Below are 11,973 nucleotides of genomic sequence, written 5' to 3'. Positions count from 1 at the left end.
TTTAAAATAATAATTAAGAAATAATAATTCTTCAAAGCATAAAAATTTGCTCCTTAATAATTAGTAGATGTGAAAAACATTATCATTGAAATCTACCTGACTATATCCATGCTCAGATGCCAAGAAGCTCAGAAATTAACTGTCACTAGTAATAATCAGATATATAGAGATTAGAAACACATGCGCAAACATCTTAATGTCAATTGCATTAAACATGAATTTTTCTGTATGAAACTGTGTATTTTAATAATGAAAGGGGATCTTTTTAAAAGGTAAAACCTCATTTAAGTTTATGTCTTATAGGGTTTATACTGAGTACAATATTGGTGAACTGTAATAATTCAACTGTAAACCTAAAAATTTACAGCCAATTTTGAAAGAGATGCATCTTAGCTCTGGAAATTGTTATTGAATATGTCAACGCTGTTGTAACGAAATGCTTTTTCTAAGTATGTGGTTATTAAATAAATAATTTTAAAAAAAGATGTCTCATTTAGGGCCAAGAACTCACAGCTGCTTATTCTCAGTACTTTGAGGAGTTATGAGTCTCTGCATTGACTACTACATACTACAAAACAGAAACTTCTCTGACCAGTATTGAGAGCAGCTCAGGTCTATGGGTATAAACATAAATATTTATAAGGCAACTTGACAACAGAACCATTTAGCAAAATAACAATAGCAGGTTCTACCCTAGGGCCTATAACCTGCCCAGGCATAGAATTTTTGACAAAGATCACAGTATCAGGTATGAAATTCTCTCTTGCAATGTAGACTTCAAATCTAATCAGAAAGTGGGTAGCTACCAGACAGTCATGTCACTATTGTTCCAATGGGACTATCTTGCCTGTAGCATGCAGGGTTCAGTGCTGGGTAGAATCGTTGATGCCTTTTCTCCCCCAGCAGCCTGTCACTCTGAAAGCTAGACAGCAGGGAGGAAGTATTCTGGTCAGATAAAAAAATTTTTTTTAATTAATTCATAAGAAAAAAAAATCCTGATGTTGGATTCTCCCCATCATAAGGAGTCTCTCTCCTGCCAAATCTACACATTCTCTTTATTTTTACATATCACTTGTGAAATTGAACTCCATATTGTAGACATTTGCATAAAGACTCTACCTCTTTTAGTAGATGAGATACTCCTGAGAGTAACGTTCATGGCTTATATGACATTCCAAGCACCTCAAGTCTAAATTTTTCTGTACTTAGAGATTTTGTTATATGATTAAAAAGTTAGATGAAAAAGGCAAAACATACTAAAGACTTGTAAACAGTAGTTTTCCATAAAATGTTACCTCAGTGCACAGAACAAGAAAGTAGAATCTGAAAATCAGCAGGGCACTGGTCAAAACCAGTTCCCTTCTCCTCCCTCAGTCGGAGTTACGGCAGCATGAAGCATGCTCAACCTCCAGACTGCAAAATTCTAATTACCTCCAGCCAACTAGGAACTGACATCAACAGCTTCTACAGAAGCCTAAAACCAGCTCTTACATTCAGTTCCAGGCACTGGGGTGAGGCTGAACCAAGGAGTCAGGCTGGAGCTGTCTGCTTCACTGTATAGCTGGTTTGGAAGCAAAAACTTCACACACTTAGCCTCTTCACATTGTCTTCAAGCCAAAATACTGACCTGTGCTAATATTGCAGTGACACTGTATAAGCTTGTGAGGCACTCAATGTTGCATTTCAAAGTTCTATGTCATTTATTATGTGTAGCATGAAGGTTTCCAAGAAGCAGAATATTCAACAGAGCTCGGGGTATAGGGTTTAACATGAGACACTGACATTGGGTCAGAATACCACAAAAAAGTCTTTAGTCCAACCACAGTTTTAGGAACTGGACTTTCATTACTAATTCATTATTCTGAGTGCTTCTCTAAAATCAATAAAATGACAAATTTCTGGTTCATTTTGAACACAAGAGTTCCATTTTAAGACCTATCAAAAAAGTTGACATGCCTAGCACTTTACCAGTAAGGACCTCTCCTGGTTACTTCATTCTTGGTCCTCTTGTTGAACCATTCTTGAATGGCTTCCTCACCAATCTAACTACAATCCAACTTTTCATTCCCTGAATCTCTATCTCCAGATAAGAATCAGATGCCCAGTTGTCACAGTTCATTAACAAGATTACATGCATGAACTGAGCTCACTTTCTCCATCTCAACTACTGGGCTGAATAACACATTAATCCCCGGAATCTTAGGCTAAGGATTTTGATACAGGAGCTTGTACTGCATTATTTGAGTGGGTTCAATATAATCATATTATCCTAACAGACTTAGAAAGGCCAATGTTACAGAGATTCAGTGTGAGAAATATGTATCTGGTCATGGCTAGTTTTGAAGGTAAAAGGTAACCATGTAAAAAGTAATATGAACAGCCTCCAGGAGCTGGAACGAGGCAAAGAAAGCTGCTGCCTACATTCCAGAGGAAATGCAGCCCTAATCACACTTTGATTTCAGCTCTCTGAAATCCACTTCAGACTTCTGACCAACAGAATTATAATAAATTCATATTGTTTTAAGGTCAATGAATTTGAGGTAATTTCTAAGTGCAGTAATAGGAAATTAAAAAAAAAACAAAACAATTATCTTCCCTGTCCATGATACCAGTTCAGTTAAAAAACTCCTGATTCATTGATTATTCTCAATTACTATCCTGTCCATGACTTGCCAATACTCATGGACTCTGCCTCTTATATGCATTATGGTCCCTTCTGACTATCTCCAGAAATGTCTTCATCCTGTGGCTCATTCCTAGTCTCCCCTCATCTTCTCAGGCCATTTGTCCCTCCAAACTCAGCCACGGCAATGTCATCTTCCAAACTGCTCTGAAGTTTTTTTATGAGATAAATCTGATAGTGTCTCAAGACAATGGTTTACTACAAATAGAAGAATGACATTTATGTGTCTTCTTCCCAAAGGAAAGGTCTTTTATAGCTTGACATCATGCCTGTTGGTTCATATTTTCAGTTAGCAAGCACTGGTTCTAAGAAATAGTAGAACCACCACCTAGTACTGTAACACCTTTCTCTAATGATAAACATTGTATATATTCTTGTATTTGCAGACAAATGTATCTCTCACCAGTCATCAAAGAAGCTTCTTTTTGAAACAGGCGGAGACTATTAGAAAGATCCACAACTGGTCAAATGCAGAGAATAAGTATCTGTGTGGTGCCCAGCCTTAAATAACACATCTGCAATGCAACCTCTATAGCTAAGGCTCAGGAAACATCTGGGAAGAGGAGGCAGAAAGAATGTAAGAGCCAAAGGGACAAGACACCTGCTGCTAGTTAATGCATTCTAGACATGATAGGGAAGACATCTCCACAGTGTGGTAGTCATAGATCTACATATAACAAAATCAGTTGACATATTAAGGTGGATGACATACTAAGGGGGTGATTTTCAAGAGGTCCTACCTCAAGATAAAGAGCTGCAGGCAATCAATGGATGCCAATGGAAGGAGAATCAGTTTTCTCCATGGACTAGTTCCATGAGAGATTATCTAACTCCAAGTGGGCAGCCCTAAAAAACAGTAAAAAGGAGCACCACTGAACAGACTCATTTCATATTATATATATAATATACAGGGGCATGGGAAGAATTAGAGGGGGACTGGGAAGGATGGAAATGGTTCAAACAGTATACTCATGTGTGGTTCAGAAAAATTTAAACAATAATAAAAAACAAAAACGATAGACTTAAGGCAACAGGACTAGAACACTCTCTACTATCCCAAAGATGGGCATCCATTCAAAGCTACTCATGCCACTCTATAGCTTTACCTTCTTGGTTATAAAGAACTCTATTATCTGTTTTCAGCATAGATATGCTTTTGTACTTTCAAATCATTTTCATTCCCTTTCTCTGGCCCATCTCCTATTTCCTAATATTATATTTAAAATATGAAGCTGAAAATTACACTTTAATATGGGTCTTTTCAATGTTGAACACAGTCCATGACTTATTTCATGGTTCTTATGTCCTTCATTCTACTTCATGTAATTCCAAACCGTGTTAGCCTCTTGGATAATAGTCTTACATTGTTGATTTATATCCCTGAGTGGCAAGTGAGAATGGTTTTATACCTGGAAAATACCTACATGTCAATTCTACCCTTTATGATGCCTAGGATAGTCTATCAGATTTTCCTAGACTAATAAAAACCTCATGCTTTTGCAAAGAGCTGTCTCACTCACTAACAGTATGGTTTGTCTTGACTAGATGTTCCAATCTATAATTAGAACCATTAGGCTCAAATCAGAGTGAATGTTTTGCAACATTCACTAGCAGTTGTCTTTATTTTTAAACATGTTACATATTTATATGGGTGAATAATAATTTAACTCTACATAAAAATAAACAATCGTTGATGATACATTGATACAACTCCATTTTGAAGTCATAAAGAACAGAAATAATGATCGAGATCATGTAGATATAATTGTAGAGATTTACTCTGTCCCCTTAACCTCCTTGTATTTTCTTAAATAGTATGAGAAGAAAGACACAGTTGAAGACAGAGAGGGCTTTTTAAGCTATTTGCAGTTTTCACAAGGCAATGGAAATATATAACAAAATTATAATTCTGAAGTGAAATGGTACAGACTGAACAAAAAAATTTCATCTCTAATTGGCTCTTCAGAAAAAATTCAATTCAGATTATGTTTCTATTAATTTATGCAAATTAATTTCACTTTCTCACTCTGACCTAGCAAAATTAAAGCATAAAAGTATAGTTACAAATTTTGACATACTCTAAAGATAGACTTAGTATTAATTCATTTAAACAAAACACATAAATGAGTGGTTTGGGAGTAAAACAAACTCTGGATCTTAGTATCAATTCAATCACATTGCCCTTCTAGGCCTCCATTTCTTATTTTTTTTTTTTTTGTAATTTATTTTTATGCCCACTTCCCAGATAGCACCCTCCTTTAGCCTCCCTCCCCCACTAGAGCCCTTATACTCCGATACCCAGCTACTGTCTGCTGTGTTGTCGGCACCCCCAGCCATTCCCCACTACTTGTCCTTCTGGTGAATCTAGTCAGCCTATCTAGAGGTCTTTGTTTAGGAGGGTCAGCTGTTCCTCATCTAGTGGTAATCAGTTATCAATATTCCTTTGAATAAGTTTGGGGTCTGCTGTTTATTTTCCCAGTTCTATGCTGGGCTCTTTTATTTGATAAAGACTAACACTTCTATTCTGTCTTCTTCCCACTGTTGTTTGGTTAAGAAATCCATTTTTTCCTAAGATTTACTTTTTTTAAAATAATGTGCATGCCTATGTGTCTGTGAGTGGGTAATATGCATGTGAGTGCCGATGACTGCTGAGGCCAGAAGACAATGGATTCCCCCTGAACTGGAGTTACTGGCAGTTGTGAGCTGCACAATGTGGGTGCTGGGAACTGAACTTAGGTTGTCTGCAAGGGCAGCACATGCTCTTAACCATGGAGCCATCTCTTTAACTCCAGAAATCCATTTTTTTAAGGAATCAAGAATAAGGTCAGAGCCAGGCATGGTGGCACACACCTTTTAACTCCAGCACTCAGGAGTGCAGAGGCAGGCAGATCTCTGTGAGATGGCAACCAGCCTGATCTACACAATGAGTTCTAAGCTAGCCTGGGCTACGTGGAGACCCTATGTCAAAACAACAACAAAAAAATCAAAATATAAGTCTGTAATGTGGACCAGTAGGTTTGTAGAACAGCTGGGAATTCCAGTATAGGGAAAATGAGGCAGGAAAAGGAAGCTAAGAGTTCTACTTGAGCCTCATCCCCCATACCTCCTAGAAATGTACCTTCCAAGCTGTGGTCTCTTCCTAAATGCATGAGAATGATGCCATGAGTTTCAAGTTTTTAGTCATGGATGTGACAATCTTCTCAGCATCTCCACAAACATATGACAAAAACAGAGATGTTGAAGACACCAGAATCTCCTCCTTCTACTTCCATGGGCTGAGGTCTACTTCCACAAAATGAGATTCTGATGGATGGATGGACCAATGGATAGAATTTAGATATGGCCCTGCTTGATCATAACATTTCTATGCCTCCCACAGATGTAGAGTGAGAGAGAAGTCGAATTTTAGTGGGAAAAATGTAATGGTTTAATTGCACTCTCAACCATTAGTAGACTATGAAGGAAAGCTGTCCTGCCATGACATACCTACTGGTTAGGTATGTAACAACTAACAGAGCAAGCAAACATAAGACAGAACCTAGAAACTAAAACCAGAATGGGCAAAGTCTTGGTGCTGGGGCTTCCCTGAGGAACAATAACCAAACTAGCTTTGGACATTAATAAGGGGAAAAAGTAGTCATGGGTCTGTAGAAAAACAGGACTGTTAGACCCAAGATTTGCAAATTCTACTTGTAGTAAAAGGAACTTCACCTCAAGCTAGGTAAAAGAGAACACTAGACACCAATAGTCTGCTGCAGATGAAATAAATAGGAATGCTACTGTCCACTACTCTCAGGATTAAAAGAATTAGTAATAATGAAGAAAATACTAGTTCATCCTTTAATATACAGAATTCCTGATCTCATTTGGTATAGATATTGAATTTGTATTATCTGTGGTAGTCCAAAAAATCTCAAGCCAAACAAATGAACACCATCCTAGGTGACCTTGACAGCAAACTGCCCGCCCCCATACGACACTGATACACAAGCAAGTCTACTAAAAAATCAATATAAGTTCCTAATAATTCCTACAAGATTAATTTTGACCATACATCAACTGAAAATCAAGTATTACCAAATATAGGTAAAGAACCAAGCCCAGGCAAGCACTAAACCCCGTGGCCTCAAACATAAGCATTATCAGATATAAAATATGGAATAAGTGTGTTCTAAGTAGCTAAAAAACAAAGGATAAAATATTATTAAGTGAGAAAATAATAAATAAAAATATTCAGATTGGAAAGCAACAAAATACATGTTTTTAAACTTTAAAAATAAAAATAAAAGTTTTAAAATTAAAAACTCATTGATGAGATCGCCGCCATCATGGACACGAGTCGCGTGCAGCCCATCAAGCTGGCCAGGGTGACCAAAGTGCTGGGCAGGACCGGTTCGCAGGGACAGTGCACGCAGGTACGAGTAGAATTCATGGATGACACCAGCCGCTCCATCATCCGCAACGTGAAAGGCCCTGTGCGAGAGGGTGATGTGCTCACCCTGTTGGAGTCAGAAAGAGAGGCTCGGAGGCTGCGCTAAGCATGTCTGCTGGGTCCTGGATATCACCATTTGGCCCATGAGACGACCTGCCACTGTTAAATAAAGCGTTTGTATTGTTAAAAAAAAAACAAACAAACAAAAAAAAAAACTCGTTGATGAATTATATCATAAATTGTTACACGCACTTGTCAAAGGAAGAAAAAGGGAATGAGGAGAAATATTGAAGGAAAAGTCAGGTCATAGGAGAAAGAAAACAGAAAATATGAAGGAAAGGCTCTGCGACATGGGCCTTAGTAAATGGGAGGAAATGCTTTATAACCAAAATTATCTTTGTTATAAAAAAAGAGAAAAGTAAAGAATAATTCTATGAAGAATGCTATATGGAATATGCAAAGAACAGCTATATATTAAAGGATGAGGACAACCCAAGAGAGATTTGGACAACTGTCAGAAGCAGAATTTCAGAGAGGAGGAACCACAGCTACCCAGTAATCTTATGAGAAGGTGCTTTAAATAGTAACCAGAGAAATGTGCTTGAACCACACATGCCATTTGATACTCAAGAAACGGGAAACTTGTAGTTTCCATGTGTTGACAAGAACACTGTGCACTGAAAACTGGATTTTGAAATTTATATAGCCATATTAGAACATAAACCCGGCATTCTATCTGAAGATGCATATACCCATCAGCAAATCGTTTTAATGACTAAGTGTATTCCCCAGAGAACACTTGCATCCATGCAGCACAGATTTGTACAAGAGAGATGTGAGCAGCTGTTTATAACAGAAAAACAAACAAAAAAGCAAACAAACCAGAATCCAACTATGAACAAGTTGAATGATGCACATCAGAAGAGCATTAAACATGTGTGGACAATACCACAGAATATTCAACAGCAGTGGGAAGCCATGAAATGTTACTGTACCAGTCAATATAGATAAATCTTGGGCAAATAATGTTGAGTTTAAGAACAATTAAAATATAGTATGATTCCATCTATATACAAACTTCAAAAACATAAAATAACATTTTGCCTACAGAGTCGTACAATGTACATTAAAACCACATGACACACGATGGCGCATTATAACCACAGGAGTAGTGCAGATGGAGGAGAGGGGCTAGCTGGGGAGGGTGCATAGTAAGCATTCAGTTGATGAGCAAGTGGTTCTTTCTTTAGCTGGAAGGTGTAAGTTTTATTACTTTTGTAATGCGAATATATGTTGTGTGCTTTGCTTTATATGCATGAAATAGTTCAATAAAAGTATTAAAATTCATTTTGGCTCCCTCCCAAGTATACTATTTCTTGGCCTAAAGGCATCTCTTACAGTTTCATGAATGTTACCAAAGATTTATGTGATACCCATAGCTTTGACTCAAAGTTGGAGGTAATTCTTCCCAGGAAATTTTCAAAGTCCAAAGATCAGATTTGGCTCTGAAGACTTTTCATGTGTCCAACTACCCATGAAGGTGTCACCTTCTCACCCATGTTTCCACACCACATAGTTCCACAATGTAAGTGTCTGGATGACTGGTCTCCAGACCATTTTACAAGGCTTTCCAGAGCCTCTGCTAGATGGCCATTGACTACTTAGAAGCACAATGCTCTGATATATTTTTTTGGTTTATGGTCAGCAAGTTCCTAATCACAGTCCTTGTAAATCACTAGACATGAAATATGAAAGGAACGCAGCAATGTACATGCAGTATATAACAATTTAAATATGGCTTCTGAACTCAAGAATTGTGTTAGTGTATGCCAGCTAATCAATACGTTTACTGAAGCAGCCAGTCCTTATTAGCCAATGCTGTAGTAATTTAAAAATCATCGTCTGGGATAGATGAAAATACATGACTGAATAACTCATGGGAACATTTATGTGGTTTGATTCACAGATTATTTAAAATGCCATTATTATATTCTTAAATAAGACTGGAAAGAAACAAAACCACAGGGAAAAAATAATAGTAAGAAATAGGCCATTTAACACTAAAAGCTTGATTTGGTCATTAATAATAGGATAGTACTATCTATTTTTAAATGACTTAAGTTAATTCCTTAAAATTAGTTTGGTTGGATTTTCAATATTTTTATATCAGATACAAAACTTACCAATATAGATTTTTCTATGCTGAAAATGTGACCACAATGAAATAGGTGGGAAGGCTCAAAGGAGGGAGAGATGGAGGGACTGAGGGGATAGGTGAATGAATGGATTAAGGTTTTCCTAAGCACAGCCTTCAGAACCCAGCTAAGCCAGTTTAAAGCAGTACACTGTTATTTGCTAGGTTGTTGTTCTCCTCTGCAGACAAAGAGCTCTGAAAACACTAATATTTATCACAAACTCTCTGGCAGTCAAATTTGGATCTGATAAAGCCAGTAATTCTTCAGGATACTACAGATCTAGTCCGAGTAGAAGTAGCTTTATAATTATTCTTTTGCTCTGCAATGTTCCCTGAACCCTAGGTATAGAGGTAGGTAGCATTTTAGATGTATCAGCTAGGGCTGAGAACCCCTATAGTCACTTATTCTCCGCATTTTGACCAGTTGTGTTCTCTGTAATCAACTCCATCTGTTTCAAAAAGAAGCTTCTTTGATGAGGGGTGAGAGCTACACGTATCTGTATGTTTAACAATAAGTTTTAGAATTTAAAAAGAAATTGTATTAGTTTAGGGAAATGGCAGTAGTATGTTGTCCTCAAATTTCTCAAAAAACATCAATAACTATCATAGACATTTTAAGTAGCAGTGTTTGGCTAATGTATTGATAGAAGAAATGTCAACTAATTCCAAAATCTTCGTGTAATTGGATTACAGCTTTTGCTAATGATTGTTGCCATGGAGAATGGCAGCCTAGGGTCCACTAGGACTGCTGCCTGGAAATGACTGTCCTGTCTGTTTTCCTTCTGCTGGGTTTGTAGACTTTTTCATCAGTGGCCACAGACTGATTCTACTCTTTTGTCCAAAAGGTATCCCCAGGCCTATGGACTTTCAGGAGAAGGATCAAAGTGTGAAACTATCACTTAGCTTTTTACCTACTGATGGGATCAGGAATAAGATATTTTAGAGATGAGGGTGAACAGAGAGAGTATCTGAGAAGTCTGTGAGGCAGCTGCTGCGTTCCCGATGTCTTGGTACCTTGTCTGCAGAGAAACCCAAAAAATAAAACAAACAAGCCCTTCAAAGCTCACCTAAGAGAGAAAGGGAATTTAGGAAAAGCTACACAGGAAGTTAGTTCCCTACGCAGCAGGAATTAGAAAGGACAGGGGGGGCAGGAAGCCAGAGCACTCTCACCATTAAAGACCAGTTTGGATTTGCAGCCTATTTTCCTCCCACTCTGACTGCATGCATGTGTCACATTTGAAACAGTTCATCAAGGGTCCCTGAGTGGGTCTTGGCATTTAAAATTCAACTTATAACAAGGATGCTCAGTAAACATTTCCAAATCCTCCTCCTGCTGTTGTCAAGTCTATGGCCTATTTGGCCCATAAGTTCTTGAGTTAAAGGACTGAAACCTACTAAAGCTGGAAAGTCAGTCAGCTGAATGGCACCAGTGTGGTCCAGTGATGTTACCCGCTTGATCGATTCTCTCTGACTGACCCTATCAACACAAGGCCCCATTACCCTTGAGTGGGGTTGGGGAGGGATATGGAATGCAAAGAAAGAAGGCAGAAGAAATTCTTCTAAGATGCACGGATATGCCCAATCAAATGCCTCTGTTCCTTTGCAATCTGGAATGCAGAGTCCAGGAAAGTGGAGGAATTCTTTGAATAGAAGATTGAGATTGTCAGCAAATGTAAACAGCAGGGATGAAAACAAGAAGAAGCATGGATCTACAAACTGAGGTCAGCCTGGTGGAATACTATGGAATACTAATCTGTCACACAGAGCTCCTCAGAATACCACGCTGGTATAGAGTTACACTCTTATGAAACACTAAAAATGACAGGTAATGCAGAAGGAACTTCTGAGTTATTTATTTAGCACTTCAGCTTAAAAGGCTAATTAGTATATTAGGCTGCATATATTAATATATAGTCAGTAGTTAAAGATGTGCTAAGCCTGAGGTTGCCCGCCATCTAGCAACTCAGTGAATTTCCATGATGACCCCAAGAAGGAGACATTATCTTCAGTTTACAAAGTGACAAAGTAAAGGTTGAGATAAGTGACACAATAGCCCATAGTCCCACAGCTAACCATCATCAGAATCATCATCAAACGTGTACCTGAGTCTACACTACACTCAGACACACCAGCACTTACTGGGAGATGTGCATATAGTGGCCTGGTGTCCCTCACAGAGCCTGGAGCAAGGAGCACTGTAGCTCTTCTGTTCTGGTACCACCAGGGCTTTGGCAAGATCAGGTTCCCTAGGGTCTTGGCCCTGGACTCGGTTTTAGTACAAAAAAAAGAGACTAAAGAAAAATATGTCTATAAATCATAATTACTAAAAGAGCTACAATTGAGGCACAAATATTTTCTTCAAGCAATCAACCTTGGGAGCTACTTAGAAATTAGTGCTGATTCTTTTCTATACAAGTCATTAGCCTAAATGGGGACCCAGGCTGTGATAGGAGAAAATAAAGGCCTTAGACACTTTAAACTAACGTAGCTCATTCGCTTGATAGACTCTTACTTTGTTCTATGCATTCCTCTGTAGAATGTGTGGAATTTATACACCCATCTGGAAAGGCTTCTGAGCCTTCATGTTCAGTCCAAACAACGAACTTCAGAAACACTGACATTCCAACAAATTCCCATTCACCGCTGCCTCTGATCTTTTTTTTT

At 38.1% G+C, this 11,973-nt stretch overlaps 2 protein-coding genes across 11 annotated transcripts in view; one reads left to right on the top strand and one right to left on the bottom strand.

Annotated features, from left to right (window-relative positions):
• The window catches only part of Enox1 (ecto-NOX disulfide-thiol exchanger 1), a 589,822-nt gene that overhangs the window by 393,766 nt on the left and 184,083 nt on the right, over positions 1-11,973 (bottom strand). The window lies entirely within an intron of this gene.
• LOC103751286 (40S ribosomal protein S28) lies at positions 6,992-7,297 on the top strand. The gene has a single exon (XM_008854676.2). It carries the CDS (start codon positions 7,012-7,014, stop codon positions 7,219-7,221), a length of 210 nt encoding a protein of 69 aa, XP_008852898.1. The 5' UTR covers positions 6,992-7,011; the 3' UTR covers positions 7,222-7,297.

This window comes from Nannospalax galili, unplaced genomic scaffold (genome assembly GCF_000622305.1).
Source record: "Nannospalax galili isolate Female #2095 unplaced genomic scaffold, S.galili_v1.0 scaffold386, whole genome shotgun sequence".
Lineage (NCBI taxonomy): Eukaryota > Metazoa > Chordata > Mammalia > Rodentia > Spalacidae > Nannospalax > Nannospalax galili.
Note: the sequence above shows the minus strand (reverse complement) of the source record. Positions and strands in the feature narration are given on the sequence as shown.